At 35.2% G+C, this 19,846-nt stretch overlaps 1 protein-coding gene across 1 annotated transcript; it reads right to left on the reverse strand.

Moving 5' to 3' along the window:
* Window positions 1-9,815: 9,815 nt before the first annotated feature.
* Window positions 9,816-14,724, reverse strand: LOC145159572 (protein transport protein SEC23 E-like). Its single transcript, XM_079078576.1, has 12 exons — window positions 13,744-14,724; window positions 13,497-13,670; window positions 13,176-13,337; window positions 12,763-12,905; window positions 12,522-12,597; window positions 12,275-12,447; window positions 12,066-12,147; window positions 11,919-11,996; window positions 11,677-11,838; window positions 11,325-11,588; window positions 10,313-10,417; window positions 9,816-10,209 (listed from the first exon to the last, which is right to left on the reverse strand). Exons 1-12 carry the CDS (start codon window positions 14,503-14,505, stop codon window positions 10,066-10,068), a joined length of 2,325 nt encoding a protein of 774 aa, XP_078934702.1. The 5' UTR covers window positions 14,506-14,724; the 3' UTR covers window positions 9,816-10,065.
* Between the last annotated feature and the right edge of the window lie 5,122 nt (window positions 14,725-19,846).

Consider the following 19,846-nt stretch of genomic DNA (forward strand, 5'->3'; position numbering starts at 1 on the left):
AAACTATACCCCTGCAGAGCCCGGTTTTCAAGCAAACCTCTCGGTTTCGTCGAAGCGAAGCGGTGTCCAAGTTGGAATCACCACCTTATCAAGTGAGTGCATAGTTATTTTCATCTTACACATAGATATGAAGTACTTTATATAAATTACGTGTTATGTGTGCATATTATCTGTTTACTTGAGATTTATGCTGGATGAAAGATTTAAACTTTTTTTTTCAGATCTAAACTGTATATGTATTTTATATCTACAAATATGTTGGGTAAAACATGGGTAGATGAAATAGTTGGTGTGTGATGAAATAAAATGAAGAGAGGCCTTGATTTTGACGATGTTCCAGTCGTCTAGCGGAGTATAGATGACGACCACAGACTATTCTAGACGGTCTAGTGGAACGTTAGCAGACTCGCAACCTGTAGGTGTTTGTGAACGATGTGTTCACCGGTGTACTCCATCCCCCTCCTTGGTTGTCTTATAGACATTTATTGTTGAGGAACCCCCTTAGCAGAAGTTTCCATCGCGATGAAATTCCTTAGGATAGGTCCCTTATGATAGATGTTTTAGGGACGTAAAGTGAGGATAACGGGAACGGGTAATCGAGTTGATTTATTTGATGAAGTTAATAAACTTAACTATTGTGGGTTGAACACCCTATGTGCTCACCAGGCTCCCCAACCTGACCCACTCAGTTTTTGTATTACAGGTAGTGACACAAGAGCATAGATGCGATGAATCGATGAGAGATTATGGATTATAGGCCAGTATAAATAAATAGAATGTTGTAAGGCCTATGAGGCCTATTTTGTTTTGTGGCCTATGTTGTTTTGTTTATGCTTTTGATCTGTATTGACAATGACATCATGGGGTTTGTAATGTAATGAAAACACATTTCTTCGGAAATGCTTTGATAAAATCTTTATCATATTTTCTTTTGGGAACAAATTCCGCAACATTTTTCTTTATAAGTATACTCTGATTTTCAAATAAAGCATAAACAACTCGATCTTTTATGGCCTTGAAATTGGGGATGTCACAGTTGGTATCAGAGCATTAGTTTAAGCGAACTAGGAATTTGTAGGATTTCTAGACTTAAACTTAGAATGCTAAGCGATGATCGTGAGATGAGTGTCTACCATATTTTAGACACGAGCGCTAGTTTATTTTAGGAAAGATGCCTAAAATGATTTTATGTGCTAAATGCTTTATGGTTTCCTTATATGTTATTATTTGTTCGGATCTATGGTCTATTGCCGACCGGATATGGAAACCTTATGTGTTCAGGATTCTAAGCGTTCGATTACGATATTAGAACTAGCATGTAACGTTTCAGAGTGATAAGGAGGATTTAAACATCTATCGTAAATAAAGATCTAAATTCACATACTTTGGTGTATAGATCAACATGGTGGGAACCCGAAGTGGACTCGGAAACGCAAATAGGAACATAAATCAGCAGCCTCATCCCCAATGGATTGAGCAGGTGCCGATAGTAGAAGCTACACTAGAGCCAGTCACAATGGCTGGAGTACAAGCCATGATTCGGGCTATGACGTCCGAACAGAGGGAAGAGATGAGGCAGATGTTGCTAAACAATAGGGATGAACCTTTGATGCATGTTGAACAACCAGAACTGAATGAAAGATAGTCTGAAGAAGGGGACTATAGTAGGACCGTTGGTCAAGCTGAACCGCCAGTGGTTAAGAGGAACAACCAAGATGAGGGAGTCGAGAGGAACGAATGCAAGTATAAAGACTTCATAACTTGCAAGCCATCGACTTTCACTGGGAAAGAAGATCATATTGGAGTTATGGACTGGATATCGGAGATGGAGTTGGCCTTCATAACATGTGAATGCAAGGGCAAGCTACAAACCACATATGCAGTACGTCAGTTCAGAGGTGGCGCTGTTCGATGGTGGAACACTCTGGGGAAGACCATAAGCCCCAATGAGCCACTACAACTGACATGAGCAGAGTTTTTGGTGCACTTAAGTGCAAGTACTGCTCGGATCAAAATCTGCTTGAGCTAGAGAACCAATTCCTAACATTGAAGAAGGGAAACATGTCCATTGATGAATACACCAATGCCTTCACAGACAAAATGGAGTTTGCTTTGTGCATCGTCCCATACAAGTTGATGAAAGTCGAAAAGTACGCAAAGGGACTTCCATGGGAGTACGCGGTGCCTGTACGTTAGGCAGCTACTCTGGAGGCAGCTATCTGGGCTGCCAAGTCTGTTGAGGAAATGATCAAGGGAAGAGCCGCCATCAAGGTTGAGGTTGGCGAAAATAGGAAGTTTGAGGGATCTGCAAGGTCCAACAAAAAGAGAAAGTCTGGTTCAAGGAAGTCTAGAGGAGGAGGAAACGAAGCGAAGTGGTGGGAGAAGTGCAAGAAGAAGCACTTTGGGAAATATGACGGAGAGGTCACCTGTTTTAAGTGTGGAAAGCATGGGCACCATGCCAATGAGTGCACCTTCAACAAGAAAAATTGTTATGGGTGAAATGAAGACGAACACATTTCGAGGGACTGCCCGAAGAAGAAGGAGGCAGCAAGGCCCAATGTTCCACCGAAGCCAAAAGCCAGAGCTTTCCAAATGACCCTGAAAGCCGCAAAGGATGCAGAAGATGTAGCTTCAGGTACCTTTCTTGTAAACGGATTGTCTGCCAATATATTATTTGATTCCGGAGCAAATTACTCCTTTATATCACACAAATTTGGTGGAAGACTAGCATTGCCTGTAGATAAACTTGATAATGCTCTAGTTGTAGAAGTTGCCAGTGGCAAATTCATACCTGTTAGCGAGTGCATTAAAAACATCGTCATCGACTTGAACGGAAACGAATTCCATGAGGAGCTGTTACCCATTGAGTTAAATGGTTTCGACATCATACTGGGAATAGATTGGCTTAGCGCCAATGATACTGAGATACTATGCAAGAAGAAGATAGTGAGAGTAAACTCACCTGGAAAAGAGTCACTTATGGTGTATGGGGACAAACACAGAGTAAATTCTGGAATCATTTCCCTGATGAAAGCCAGAAAATGTTTGTCTAAAGGATGTACATCATACTTGGCATTTATGATAGATGCTAATAAGGAGAAGAAGGAGATGCAAAGAATACCAATGGTGTGTGAATATCCGGTAGTTTTTCCCGAAGATCTTCCTGGATTGCCCCCTGATAGACAAGTAGAGTTTCGAATAGACTTGTTTCCAGGATCAACACCAATAGCGAAAACACCATACCGATTAGCACTGACAGAGATGAAGGATCTTATGACGCAACTTCAGGAGTTGTTGGACAACGGTTTCATTAGACCTAGTTCATCACCCTAGGGAGCTCCGATGTTATTCGTAAAGAAGAAAGATGGAAGAATAAGGATGTACATAGACTACAAAGAGTTGAACAAGGCAACGGTAAAGAACAAGTATCCATTGCCAAAGATTGATGACCTATTCGATCACCTGCAAGGTTTGAGCTATTTCTCAAAGATCGATCTTAGGTCAGGATATCATCAGTTGAAAGTAAGAGAGCAGGATATTGATAAAACCGCATTCAGAACAAGATATAGACACTATGAGTTCTTGGTTATGTCATTTGGACTAAATAATGCTCCAACATCATTCATGGATTTGATGAACAGGGTTTGTAAACCATTCCTTGATAAATTCGTGATAATGTTCATAGATGACATTCTGGTTTACTCAAAGAGCCAGCAGGAACATGGCAAGCACCTGCGAGAAGTGTTAGAAGTTTTGAAGAAGGAGAAGTTGTATGCAAAGTTCTCCAAATACAATTTTTGGATTCGAGAAGTCCAATTCTTGGGTCATGTGGTTAACCCAGCTAAGATTAAAGCAGTGATGAAGTGGGAATGACCAAAAAGCCGCACAGAGATTCGAAGCTTTCTAGGATTAGCTGGATATTACTGAAGGTTTATCCAAGGCTTTTCTTCGATAGCTGCTCCATTGGCATCTTTGACCCATAAAGGAGCTACTTATACTTGGAGTGAAAAACACGAAAAAACATTCGAGAAGCTAAAGAAGAAGTTGTGTGAAACACCAATTATTTCTTTACCTGACAGAGTTGAAGACTTCAGAGTTTATAGCGATGCATCTAGAGTTGGGTTAGGTTGTGTTCTGACCCAAAGGGATAAGGTTATAGCATATGCATCGAGACAACTGAAAGAGCACGAGAAGAACTACCTCACTCATGATCTGGAGTTGGCAGTAGTAGTATTTGCATTAAATATATGGAGGCATTACCTTTACTGCACGAAGTACAAACTCTTCACTGATCATAAAAGTCTCCAGTATCTCTTTGATAAAAAAGAATTGAATATGAGACAACGACGCTGGCTAGAGTTACTCAAGGATTACGATTGTGAGATACTTTACCACCCCGGTAAAGCAAATATCGTAGCTGATGCTCTAAGTCGAAAAGTGAGCCTTGAAGAGAGAAGGCCAAGATCGTTAAGAATAGAAGTTATCTCAACGATTGTGGAAAGCATCAAGAAAGCTCAGGAAGAAGCTTCAAAGAAAAGTGACCAAAAGGAAGAGCGTTTGGACAAAATGTTGGTGTTCGGTACAAATAATCAAGGATTGAAGGTATTCCAAGATAGGATTTGGGTAGCTAAGACGGGAGGAATAAGAGATCTTCTGATGGAAGAAGCTCACAAGACCATGTACTCAATTCATCCCAGCATCACTAAAATGTACAAGGATCTGAAACCCTAATACTGGTGGCCGACGATGAAGCTCGATGTTGCAAAGTATGTGGTCGAGTGTGCAACTTGTGCGAGAGTTAAGGCACAACATTAGAAACCATATGGGAGTTTAGAACCTTTACCTGTACCCATGGGTAAATGGGAATACATCACCATTGATTTTGTCACTAAACTACCCAGAACGAAGGACGGTCACGACATGATTTGGGTGGTCGTTGATCGATTCACTAAGAGTGCACACTTCATAGCAGCCAATGAAAAATGGTCTATGGATAAGCTTGCAAATGCTTACGTGAAGGAGGTAGTAAGACTTCACGGTGTTCCTTTAACGATTGTATCAGAACGTGATAGTCGTTTCACGTCAAGGTTTTGGAGGAGTCTACAATAGGAATTGGGTACAAAGTTGTGTTGAAGTACAACCTACCATCCGCGAACCGATGGTCAGAGCGAAAGGACGATTCAAACACTGGAAGATATGCTAAGATCATGTACCCTGGAATTCCAAGGTAACTGGGATGTGCACTTACCTCTGGTAGAATTTTCCTACAACAATAGTTACCATTCGAGCATCAAGATGACACCTTACCAAGCTTTGTGTGGACATAAGTGTCGTACGCCGTCATGTTGGATTGAAGCTGGAGAAAAGCAGTTTATGGACCCCGAGATAGTCTATCAGACTGCTGAAAAGATGAAATTGATTAGAGAAAGGATGTTAGCAGCTCAGGATCGTCAAAAGAGTTATCCTGACAAGAAGAGACGACTGATGACATTCGAAGTTGGAGATCCAGTTTTGCTTAAAGTCTCACCTTGGAAGGGACTTATAAGATTTGGGAAAAGAGGAAACTTGAGTCCAAGGTTCATTGGACCGTTCAAAGTTCTTCAGATGATTGGGAACCAACCTTACAAGCTAGAACTACCAGAAGAATTAGATGGTATTCATAACAATTTCCATGTGTGTTATTTGAGGAAGTTCACGGGAGAAGTTCCCGGCATAATTCCAATTTCAGAGTTGAGGATGGATGAAATAAGAGGTTAATCGAAGAGCCAGAGGCGATTATTGACCGTAAGACTAAGAAGTTGCGACGCAAGATGGTCGACTTAGTGCTTGTGCAATGGAAACATACGAATGGGACAAACCTCACCTGGGAAACGGAGAGCGACACGATGAGTCGCTACCCGCATATGTTTGCTGATGCATGATTCCGGGACGGAATCATCCTAAGGGGGAGAGAATTGTAACGCCCGTGTTTCGAGGCTAAGCATTGATAGGATGTTTTAATAGTTAGGGTAAACAAATTTAACTTATATTTAAGTAATAAAGAGGAATTACTTGAGTATTATGGGAATTATGTGAATTTATGTGCTTTAAACTTGTTTATAATGATATAATAAATTAAGAATAAAAGAAAGCATCAAAAATAATGTTAGATAAACCCAATATCTATGAAGAAAGTTGTAGTGGTCGTGACAAGGATTCCAGAGATATAAAGAACACCGAAATCCGAGTTATAACGAAGAAGTTATGACATGTCGAAGTTTCGCGACAAAACCGACACGACGCTGTGTGACGTAAAAAGTGAGTTTAAAATAAAGTGTTTTTTAGCCTTAGCGATCTAAATGAATGTCGTAGTATACATTAAACCGAGAGCGTGCATAAAAAGAACGTCCAAATCTGACTTCGTATGAGGAAGTTATGAATTTTCTAAGATTTGGCATAGCAGTGTGCAGTCCGGAGTTCGAATTTTAGATCGAGCGATTTTTAGCCGACACAACCTAAATGAGAATTGAATATCTCATTAATATGATTTCAACGATAAAAAGACAGTCGATAACGGAGTCCGTATGTAGAAGTTATGGATTTTACACGGTCGTTAAACAGTGTAATCTTCTCATACTGTTAAATTTATAATCGGTCGAGAATTAGCCAATGGAGTCAAATGGAGAGTTGTAGATCTTGTCAATACCTACGCGTGGATATTAAGAACGTCGAAAATGGAGCTCGTATGCGAAAGTTACGGGGTTTAGAAGTCGGAAGGGTGTTGCAGCGAAGGGGTGACGTGGTGCAATCTGAGCCATTGCTTTCTCCCCACCAGATGACGAAACGTGGCACCAAATCGAAGATTATACCAGAAACTCGATGACTTTAGGGGCCAGAAACTCGACGAGTTGGGCCAGAACTCGACGAGTTCATCACTTTTTCAGCTTATAAATACCACCCGAGAGTTCCTTCATTTTTCACACCATTAGCCATCTATTTCTCTCTCTACTCACTCTCTAAACCTCCCAAAACACCCCAAAAGCCTAGGAAACTTCCCTAGCACTTGAAGAAAGCCCCGGAGTGCCTGGAGGCTCCGAGAAAAAGAGTTTTTTGGTTCAGAAACTCTACCCCCGCAGAGCCCGGTTTTCAAGCAAACCTCCCGGTTTCGTTGAACCGAAACGGTGTCCAAGTTGGAATCACCACCTTATCAAGTGAGTGCATAGTTATTTTCATCTTACACATAGATATGAAGTACCTTATATAAATTACGTGCTATGTGTGCATATTATCTGTTTACTTGAGATCTATGCTGGATGAAAGATTTAAACATTTATTTTTCACATCTAAATTGTATATGTAATTTATATCTACAAATATGTTGGGTAAAACATGGGTAGATGAAATAGTTGGTGTATGATGAAATAAAATGAAGAGAAGCCTCGATGTTGACGATGTTCCAGTCATCTAGCGGAGTATACATGACGACCACGAACTATTCTAGACAGTCTAGTGGAACGCTAGCAGGCTCGCAACCTGTAGGTGTTTGTGAACGATGTGTTCACCGGTGTACTCCATCCCCCTCATGGTTGCCTTACGAAAATTTATTGTTGAGTAACCCCCTTAGCAGAAGTGTCCATCCCGGTGAAATTCCTTAGGATAGGTCCCTTATGATAGATGTTTTAGGGATGTAAAGCGAGAATAACGTGAACAGGTAATCGGGTTGATTTATTTGATGAAGTTAATTAACTTAAGTATTGTGGGTTGAAAACCCTATGTGCTCACCAAGCTCCCCAACCTGACACACTCAGTTTTTGTATTACAGGTAGTGACACAAGAGCATAGATGCGATGAATCGATGAGAGAATATGGATTATTGGCTAGTATAAATAAATAGAATGTTGTAAGGCCTATGAGGCGTATTTTGTTTTGTGGCCTATGCTTTTTTGTTTATGCTTTTGATCTGTATTGACAATGACATCCCGGGGTTTGTAATGTAATGAAAACACATTTCTTCGGAAATGCTTTGATAAAATCTTTATCATATTTTATTTTGGGAACAAATTCCGCAACATTTTTCTTTATAAGTATACTCTGATTTTCAAATAAAGCATAAACAAATCGGTCTTTTCTGGCCTTGAAATTGGGGATGTCACAGTTAAACACTTCTTCTCTTTGGTGCTTGTTTTCTTTCCAAACTTTGCAAGAAGAACCTTGGTGGGCATAAACTTGGTTTATGTTTATTCTAATTTTAAAGTCTTCTGTTGCTAAATCTTATGTAGTTGAAACTGATTTTTGAATAAAATCTCAACTATAGGTATCAGAGCCACCTTGCAAGTTTGGTTAGATTTTTTGATTTTTGGAAATCTTAGTTTTTGGAGTATATGGATAACTTGATTTTGTATAAAAACAAGTTCATACATATTTTCAATGACAACTTTATAATTATTATTTTATGTGACAAAAGTTTTCATGCATCATTTGTCATTTAAAGTTGTCTTAGAGAAACAAATGTTATTTAATGTGTATGTTGATATGTATGATGTGCATAAACTAGCGAATGACCATTGTGTTTGTTGTGTTGGTTGTTTATAAAAATGGTTGTAATAATTTATTTATTCATATGGTATGTAATAAATTAAATATATTAGTTTTATTGGTTTATTTTTGTAAGTAATAGATTAGTTTTTAGAGATAATTTATTTGTACAAAAATGTAACAACAAATGAAGTTGGAGCCATTTTTGAAGACCAAAGAGCAATTTCCGTGATTCAAAAACTTGCTGAAAGTTAGTGACAATTTCGGAGAAGTGTCACTAATACTGTTTCTCAAGGGCTGTTGGACTTTTAGCGACAGTTGGTGAAATATTGTTTTCAAGAAGCTTTTCCAGTCTTTTGCAAGCAATAAGTGTTTTATCAAGTGGGAGCTTCTACAACAACATTACAAGAAGATTTTTGGTCCCTTAAAATGCCCCTATAGAAATGGACTTGACATTTTTTGTGTTGGTTCACAAAAAAATGTCATTAGTTAGCTATATTTATGCATATATAATTTTATGCATGTTGTGTTGTTTATTTTAAGTAATTATTATGTGTGGTTGATAAATTAGTTTTTCACATGCTAAAATAATTTTGGATAAAATAAACATCACATTGAGTTTTTTTTCAAAATTTATAATGTGGACATAAGATTTTAACAAGTTATTGGTTTAAAATAAAATCTGGTTTTATAAAAATGTTAATAACGTCAAATTTTGAAATGTTTAAATATAAGTTTTAAAATGGTGATTTTTATAACTTATACAAACTCCATATGTAAGTAATAGATTGAAGTTTATTAAAAATATAAAATGTTCAAATGCACTCAAAATTAATATGAGTTGTTAAAATTGAATCGTGTATATATGTTATATCGTGTTGGTATATTTTACATATCAACGATTATTGATGAGTGGCAAAATTTCATTACTTAATAAAAAATTAGCTTAGATGTTATTATTTTTGTTATTGGCATATAGAACATGTGCATATGCAAGTGATGATGCCAAAAAGAATATATAGCTTCATAGTTGTGGCATTAAAACTTAAGATCATCACTTTTACATTTCTATTATAGCAATTTTGTGTTGTAAAACTCGGGTCCTCTCTTTTTATATATTCATGGGATTCAGTAGTTCGTTATTTTCTTAGCTCTGTTGATGATATTATTGGCAAAGGGAATCATATTAAACAAGTTAATTGGCTTATGTCTATACTTATTTCAGAATTTTCGTTGAAATACTTGGAAACATATGGTAAAATGAAAATAATAAAATGCAATGCGTGTATAACAAACAAACACAACTAAAAATAAATCTTTTATAGTAGATTGTTGCCTCATATAATCCATCAACCTTCAAATTTACATGTCTCATCTTACTTTCATGACCCCATTTGATTTAAACGAAGCAAACTACATCAAATTCGCAAACTGTGGTTTGATCAATCACACGTTTTTGTGCAAATAATCATTTCTAGATTATGCTGCAAAACTTTGATGAAATAAGAAAAGTTTGTAACTCTATCAAGTGCTATTTAAAGTGGTATGTATCTAAGAAGATTGAACTGCTAGCCTTTGTAGATGTTCAAGGAATACTTGAAGATTTACATCATCAGTGAAGATAACATCCATTCCAGCACCCACTTCACTATTGTAAGTTGCTGAAGGGTTCAACTTGGCCAATAAGAATCGTGCCTGATTAATTACCATATAATATAACATTTTTTTTAATAATTTAATACAATGTAAAAAGGTAAAAAAAAACAAAATATAAGATGATGATATTTAATGAGATGACCTGAGAACCATGTTGATCACACACCACCAATCGTGGGACAGGAAATCGATCACGTATTATCAATTCAGCATCATCACGTGGAGCTTGTAATAATTGTGAAAATGCCTAAAAAATTATGAAAATAGATATAAATATTGAATTCTTTAGAATTTATGTGGGTTGTGATCGTAACCAATTTTGTAAACAATGAAGAACGAAATCAATAAAGCTGGTTAAGGATGACAAACTTTTAAAGGCTATTTTTTATAATTCGGATGAAAATGACATTTCGTAAAAAAAATATTTTCTCTCATCGAAAATGTATACACCAACCAACTTTAATTTTTTTATACTTTATTACTCACCGACCTTTCTATATATATTATATATATATAGAGAGAGAGAGAGTTATTTCAATTTCTAAAAGGGGTAATCTCAAAAAGACCTTAAATTTAGTGTTTTTTCTAAATTAAACCTCAATTTTATTTTTTATCTAAAAAGGACCTTATATATTTTCATTTTTTCGGTCTGGTCCTTTTCATCATTTTTTTCCAAAAAAAAAAATTGTAAAAATTTGAAGGTTTTTTCAAGAGAAACTAAAAAAGTTGAGGGTTTATTTGGAAGCAATAAGAAGGTTGAGGGTTTTTTCGGAGAAAAATATAAAAAAAATGAAAAAATACAATGTCTTTTTCAAGCAAAAAATAAACTTGATGTTTAATCTGGAAAAAACACTAAATATAAAGTTTTTTTTAGATTAACCATTTCTAAAACATAAACAATAATAATAAATAATATTAATAATAATAATAATAACAACAACAAACAACAAACAACGAGTTCGTAACGAAAATGAAAAGAAATAAACCAAGCTACAAACATACGCACCAAATACAAAACAAGCTAACAAACTAAGAGATAAAATATAAAATCAGGAATTTTGGGATTGCATACAATACTTTTTTTTTAAAATAAAATCATTAATTTTGGTTGGCATGTGTGAAGTGGAAAGAAAGAATGAGCACGAGATATATACCTGGTGTTCTGGTTGATTTTGATAGCCCATGTTCCTCCATTGAGCAACAGTGATTCCATGGAAAATAACAACACTGAAATACGAATCTAACAAAAGGATTCGATCAGCTGAAATGGATGCCACATCAAGCAAAGCAGGTGAAGGCAACGAATTGAATGAATACGAGATCAAAGAAGGTTGGATCATCACTGTCGCATTTGTTATGCTTTCCCGATTTAGCATCATGCGGAAATAAGCTGTCTCATCTGGACTGTTATTAAACACCTTCATTCACATTTCATTCCAATAATCAAAATTATATTATATTTAATGTTTGCTTATTGTAATATCTAATAAATCAAGAACTAATTACCTGTACGAATGGAGATCTCCTGAGATTGAACATAAATTGAGGGAACAAAGAAAAATTAGGGTTTAAGGAAAATGAAGTCGGATCATCTTTTCTGTAGTCGCCAAATCTAGAACACAAACGAATCAGATTTCTATCTAACCACCTTGTTGCATCGAATGTTTCCTAACAAAATTATAAAAACGTAAGAAAAAACTATTCCCTATAACAATTGAATTATAATTTATAATTTATAATTTATATACCTCTGTTTCCATTTTATAAGAAGTTAATCTAGCCATTACTACAGCAGCAGTCTCTTGATCAAAACCTTGCATTAATTCCTGTAAACGAGGTATTTTGTTTTTTACACAATAAACAAAAGTAAAAATAATTTAAATATTTAATAATACCTCTGAAACTGCTGAACCCTCTATCCATCTTCTAGTAATGGTAGTAACTCGTAGCTTTGATTGTCCATCAATACTTTGGTAGCTGAATCAATTTTCATGACTCATTAATTTCAATAAATATCAGTTTACTTTTAAGAAACTATTCAGTTATAGCAATTTTCATTAGTGTAATAAGGTAGATTTTTCTAAATACAATGTCTAATTTATACCTTGTAAGTGTTTGTATATACAATTGTGGATTTAAGTTTCCTGAATGATCTGGTTTATCACTTGAAGAAATGTCAAATAAAACAGTCAAACATGTGTCGTTATCAAGTCCACATAACTTCCATGCATTAGTGTTCCCTTGACCAATTGTTGTGCTTGCAACAGCAGGTCCTTTCTGCATTTTTTTTAAAAATGTTACAACATTTTTAATAATATTATTAAAAGTTATAAGATTTAGTAAACCAATACCTTCTCAAGGGATGTGCAAGGTCCAATAATCCCTTGAATTTTTATATCTTTTGAACAGTTCATCTCAAGTGTGCCACTACAAGTAATAAACTAGTTATGAATTCAAAAAGATAGAAAAAATTTGTCCTTTACTTATCTTGACAAAAGTTATCTGATAATAAACTATTTGCAAATGAATATATATAATTTCCAACTTAAAAAGATTAATGGTGTAGACATAAAACATGCGTGAAATACTCACTTATAAGAAAGACCAAGAGAATCTTCTCTGTTTTCAAAAACACGTTTAAATGAATCTTTAAAAACCGAATGACCAAAACTTTCTGATAGAACAACAAGGCCTCCAGTTCTTTCAATAATAACCTTCATCTCCGCAACCCCAACCTAATAACATAAATTGCATTAGATGCCAAAGGATATGACCAAAAAATTACATCTTTAATGTGGATAAGTTTTTTATAGAATTAAGGAAACGTTTCTTGCATCCGTGTAAAGACTAAGATGATGTTTCTTTTTGACTTAATGGACTTAATGGGGACAAAAGGATAGTTATATAGATAGAAGTGTTTCTTTGTTGAGTTGTTTTTTTTCTATATTAAGTCAAAAACAAACACCAAACACCAAATACCAAAACAAAACAACTGTTCTTTCTACCTGATCTAGTGCAGAAGCAAAAAGGTCCAAAACATGACCCTGGCTAACCATCTGCTTTGAAAGTTCCTCATAAAAATTGACTGCCTTTCTAAAGTATAATGCTGAATCTTTGTCTAAATCTTTATGTGATCGAACTGGATCAGATAAATCTTGTGAGACAATCTGTCAAAATCCAAAATGCGACAAAAGGTTAAGATCTTGTGAGAAAAAAAATGGCAAGAGAAACCATCCACTTGCGTGAAATGTAAAAACAGAGTTTATTATTGTGCATCAATGGCGTATTTGCAATCTGAAGAAAAGAAAAAAAGTAGCAGAACTTACAGAACCATTGCCTTCTGTGCATGGCCCACCAACCAGAGCCACTATACGACCACCAGTACCAGGCGAACAAGCACAAATCAAACCTGCTGCAACACTCAATGCGACACCAGTGCATCTCAACGATCGATTACCAGGTGCAACAGGCCATAAATCGACATCCAATTCTTCTAATCGCTAAATTATGACTTTTCGTAAGTATGGAGGAACATAGCTGTTGAAATTTGAATATAATTTAGATTATACTCACCGAATGGATGATGTAGGCGCCCTCGGAAGCAGGCAACAAAAACCTGGAAACCCCTGAATTTGGAAACCCTTGTCCTTGTACTACCCCCTTTTGAAAACCCGGCCCACCACCCATTCTCCGGCCATTGGCAACACCGGCGAGGAGTCCTAGTTGATCCAGTACATCCTCTCTAGTCATCTCTTTGGAGCCTTGAAACACATAAACCTTGGAGATATCAGCGTAACCCAATTCATGGACCTGAACCTGCGTCCCGAAGGAAACAAAACCCACCAAAGCATTTTCCGGTATGAATTCAAGTGCTTGTTGTAATGCCAATTTGGCATACTTTAATTCCTCCTCGATCATACACGTGTCGAGGACGAATACGTAGACGGGTTGAGGAGGGTTAAGACGGGTGTCAGGATTGGGGACGGCGTATTCGACGGTGGTGTATTGGGGGTAGAGTTCTGCGGGGACATTGGTTTCGGAAATACCGGAGTAGTGGTGGGGGAAGTGGTTGCGTTGAAAGCAGAATGGGCAGATCCAAATCAGGGCCGAGAAGTCGACACGGCAGAAAGGGTTGAGAACGGCGGAGCAGGTCTTGCATCGGAGAGGCGCGTAAGGATTGTTGGGTATGTGTGGATGAGGACGGATCGGAGAAATCGAAGCGGCGATTGGAATGACGCACTTGCTTGCTTCAACTTTTGTGCGAGGCCAGGCGTTCCATGTCATACGAACACCATCGATTCCCTCTGGATCTGTGTTAGCCATTTCCGTCGACATCTTCAATTCTCTCTACAATCTCAACCTTTTTTTCCTAATGATTGATAAACTGAATTCTGACGACCCCTTTAGGAAGAACAGAGAAGAGGGGTCATCAAATCAGGTGAATCGAGGCTCAAATGCACATCGATTTGTAGGATGGTGTTTTTTCAATTGAATTTGAACCAATGGATGAAACAGCTTCTTTTGGTTCATTTTGGAAAGAATCATATCATCTCCACGATTGAGATAACATGCCGGATTGGTAGGATGTGAGAGACAAGTATCCATGTCTCTCGTAACATTCTCAATTTCATTCATGTTCCTTTGATCGTTCATTTGTTTATATTGATTAAAGGTGACATTTCAATGACAAATAATCCTGGGTGGCCAAAGACGTATCTGCATGGAGGGGTATTTCTAAAAGTGGTTTTTTTATTAATTAAAAACATGCTTTGAATTTTTTTGTTATTAAAATAGGCCGATATATGCATGTTTTACAAGATAAAATAATATAACTTAAATATTGATAAATATGTATGATAAAAATAACTATATGGTTATTATTAATTTCAAAGAAACATGAATATTATAAACTGTGCACGAAACAGAGAGTGAACAATTTTCATTTAACTAAATCGGACACGCTATGGAATTTCAATTCATTAATTGTGTTCCACAAACCAAACACAATCATTAATTTATTTTTAAGCAAGCTCCTACAAAAAAAAAAAAAATTACTTGTCTGTTGTTATTGTTACAATCAATTGCGATTGATTCCAGACTCTATTTTGTCATCATTTATGGCCTTTTGTTATGATTGATAGGAAAAAAAAAATTGTAATATTTTGTCCCACCTAATAAAGTTGTTCTCAATTTGTCCGTTTGTACTAAAGATGTAAATGTAAATGCCATCCTCCAGATTATAAAATTACGAAGAGATACTCCAGTTTTAAGCTCAACAATTATCTTAAATGCGTTTTCACATCCTGTTTCCTATAAAAATAAAATTTATACATGCATGAAAGTGGTATTATGATAAAATTACATACTATGCATCCTTGTGTCTATTATTCAAGTTATTCGTAGGAAAATGTTAAAAAAGTTAAAATTAAATCACTATCATCTAAATTCATAAAATATACCAGGTCCTTTGGAGCATCTACTTAATTATAACAATGTTATTTAAATAGTTCTTTTTAATCTATGATGTCCAAATAAGAAAAGGAATTATAAGTAGGATATTATAATGTTTACGGAGGGGTAAATGCGAAAAACTACATAATTTCATTTATTTGTGTGTTATTATAGTATCTAATGTGTAGAAAAAATGAAGTTTCAAAATACTTGAGAAAAATGATGGCACGTTTAAGAAAATGGTGTTACTAAATAAACACTTCATAAACACCCTAATCATTAAAGTTAAATTATTTTTAGCATTAAATACATTGAACTTTATTTGAGAGTGTGTTTTATAAGCCTATATATCCTACTACAAAACAAACACTAACTCACATTTTCGTTTTTTAATATTTATTCCCTATATTGTTTTATTATATTTTTTCTTTTTCATTTTATGTTTTAAAATTATCATTTATTTTTTTTCACATTGTTTCAACAATCAAAATTTTTATAATACTTTACATATATTTCAACATTACATATAGTTTGTCTAAAACTATCTTATTTTCCAAAGAAATATTATTATTATTATTATTATTAATATTATTATAAAATGATGTTTAGTATACCTTTTATCTAATAAGAAACATATGTTTATATTATACACCTTTAAATAATAAAAATAGTTAATAGGCAATATACACCAATAAATCTCAAATATAATTTTATGATAAGTAAGAATAGAAACAATTTATATAATGACGTATGAATGGTTTGTTTTAATAATAAATTTTAATAATAGATTTATTAAAATATAACAATTATATCCTTTGAAATATAACGTTTCTATTTATGATAATATAAAAATAGTTAATAAGCAAAAAAATAACAATAAATCTTAAATACAGTTATATAATACGTAGGAATAATTTTTTTTTAGAATGATGCTAATATGGATGGATGATTTGTTTTAATAATAAATTCTAATATGAGATTTATTATCTAGAATGTACTATAATTATAGCTTTTAAAATATAGTATTTATATTTATAATATCAAGGGATATAACTAGATGTGACTAAATATAAACAGACCAATTATTGCTTAATTATTAGGAGGGTTGTTTTTTTAGTAGAATGTGGTGTGAAGTTTATTTAGCCATTCCCTTAAGAAAGCCTTTTTCCTAGAGTTTCTAAAATAAGTCTTTTTCTCTTCTGTATTAAATAAAAAACAAAAAGCACATGTATAGTTTATCAAATTAATCCATTAAAAAAGAAAAATAACAAAATTACTTAGGGATCGTTTGTTTACCTCTTAATTTCAGATTCAGAGCGTTTGTTTGCGTATTATATTTTACCTCTTAAACTTAAAAATACCTCTTATTTTTTCAGATGTTAAACCAAGTCTGAAAAATAAAGAAACACGTGTTCGTTCTATTTGCCTTAAATCGACGGCCTCCTTTCTTTCCTTCCTACAGCGTCTACTGCCATCGCATCTTCTCCCCTCCAGGTCCGACGCCTGCAACTGCTCCCACCGACGACGCCAACGACGCCGCACACCGACGACGCCAGCAACGCCGTCAGCCTCCGCCGCCGCAAGGTCTTCCAGCTCCAATCTTTCTTCCGCCGACTGCAGCAGGTTCGGTTTCTTCCTTCTGTTTCTTCCTTTTTTGCCCTTGAATTCGTTGGTCTTGTTTGTTCCTTCTTTCCCTTCAAAATTGAAAATCAAAAATCGAATTTATTATGCTATAATTTTCTGATTTGTTAAATCAAAATTAATAGTTGATGTTTTGCTAGATTTTGATGTTATATTCTCCATTATGATGTTATATGCTCGATAGTGATGTTATATGTTACAATCTGAATGTGTTCAATGGATATGATCAAATATTGATGCTGAATTTTGATGTTATGTTTGATTCAATGTTGACGCTGAATTTTGATGTTATATGCTGAATTTTGATGTTATATGCTGAATTTTGGTGTTATTTTGATGTTATGTCTAATGTTTTCATGAGTATTATGCTGAAATTTTGTTGTTGAATTCTTACTTCTCTTTGATGTTCATGAAATATCCATTGCTTTTGCTATTGTGCATTTGTTTTGTTGAAGTAGTTGTTGATAATGTGCCTTTATATTGCTTAAATTGTTATTGAAAATGTGTATTTGCAATGCTTAACTTGTTGCTAAAACATACATTTTTTTGTTGAATTGATCAAAGAAATGGGAGAAAAGAATGATAGGATTAGTTGGAAGGTTGAAGGTGTAGAGAAAACGTTTCTAGAAGCTTGTTTACGTGAAGTTACGGTTAATGGACGGGAAGGGAGTAGTTTGAAAGCACTATCTTGGAGGAATGTTGCTGAAACATTAAAAATTGAACATAACTTTATTGCCGACCAAAAACAAATGAAGAACCGCTATGACTACCTAAAGTCAAAGTTTGGTGCTTTTTTGAAGTTAAAAAACAAAACCGGCAATGTGTACAATGCAACAACCAACACCTTCAATCTTTCCAAAGAAGAATGAGAACTAGAATCGAAGGTATTTTGTTTAGTTATAAAAAATATATTATCATTTTTAAATAATAAAATATTTGTTCCAAACAGTCAAACAAACATGTGGATTCTTTGAGACGCACGCCACTACCGTACCCCGACCTTTGCACACAGTTGTTTGAAGGCGCGACTGCGACATGCATTCATAGTTGGGGGCCAACTTCTACCCTTCCCCGTCCTACTCAAGAGTCAAGCCAGTATAGTTTGCATGACTTTCATGACATTGATTGCACTCAATAAGAAACTGTAGGTCTCAGTGACGAGTCATCCGCTCAATCAAAAAAACAAAAGACTACAGATACGGCAAAGAGTCAAAATAAAAGTAAAGATAAGGGTAAAGATGCATCCAATTCAAGATTGCTTGAAATCGGGGAAGATATTGCCACAGTTGCTAAAATATTTGTGGACAAGCATTCTTCTTCAAATTTGGATGCGTGTATGGAAAAATTTGAGAAGTTAGGATGGGGAATATTTGATCCAAGATACACTACTGTTGTTGCTCTTTTTGGTGAAGGTGCGGATAAGAGGCACGTGTGGTTAACCATTGATCCAGCTATTTGTGAGAATTGGGTCAAGACTGTTGGAGCATATTATGGAATGTTTCGCTAAGTAGATTTTTTGAATGTTTTGATGGTTTTTTTGGATAAGTTTGGTTTGAACTAGGTGGTTTTTTTTGGATTACTTGATGTTTGGTTTGAACTAGATGGTTTTTTTTGGATTACTTGACATGAATGACTTGATGTTTTGGATTACTTGATGTTTTGGATTACTAGATTTTTATATGATATGAATGACTTGATGTTTTGGATGAATTTTTATGTTATATGTTGTTAATATAATTGTTATGTATTTTCAAAATAACAGATTGCTTATGGATTCGGATGAAGAAATTGCATTTTTCATGTTACTATGTTACTATTGGTTGAATCTAGCATCCAACAGAATTGGAAGGGCAATTGATAATGATTCGGAAATGAGCGGTCATCAACATACACAAGAATTGTTACATAGAACTTCTACACAATGTCATGAGCTGATGCGTCTTTCACGTGAAGCATATGTACTTTTATGCAATCATTTTAGACGAAACAATTGGTTGCAAAGTAGTAGGCATATAAGCGTTGAAGAAAAGATGGCTATGTTCTTGACAACTATAGCACATAATAAACAGTTCAGGATTATCAAACGAAGGTTTCAACACTCCACAGAAACAGTTCATAGATGCTTTCATGAGGTGCTAAATGCAATGATGATTTTTGCAAAAGAAGTTATAGTGCCAACGAATTCTAATGCAACCGTGAATTCCTCAGAGAGGCATCGTAAGCTAAAAGAAATCTTTCCTGGAGCAATAGGTGCGTTAGATGGAACTCTTGTACATGCAGTCGTGCCTGCTGATCAACAAACTCGCTATAGGGGAAGAGGAAAAGGTGAATGCTTTCAAAATGTTTTAGGAATTTGTGATTTTGATATGATATTCACATTCGTATGGGCCGGTTGGGAGGGTATAACACATGATTCGCGAGTTTTGAAAGAAGTTGCATGTAACCCGACTTCAGGCTTTCCGTTCCCTCCTCCAGGTTTTTAATTCTTTTTAAATTTATTCTAAAATACGATTTTAAATTTCTATATATAATACTTCATTCACTCATGTGTATAGATAAATATTACCTTTGCGATGTTGCATAC

This window comes from Lactuca virosa, chromosome 2 (genome assembly GCF_052849685.1).
Source record: "Lactuca virosa cultivar CGN04683 chromosome 2, Lactuca_virosa_CGN04683_v6, whole genome shotgun sequence".
Taxonomy (NCBI): domain Eukaryota; kingdom Viridiplantae; phylum Streptophyta; class Magnoliopsida; order Asterales; family Asteraceae; genus Lactuca; species Lactuca virosa.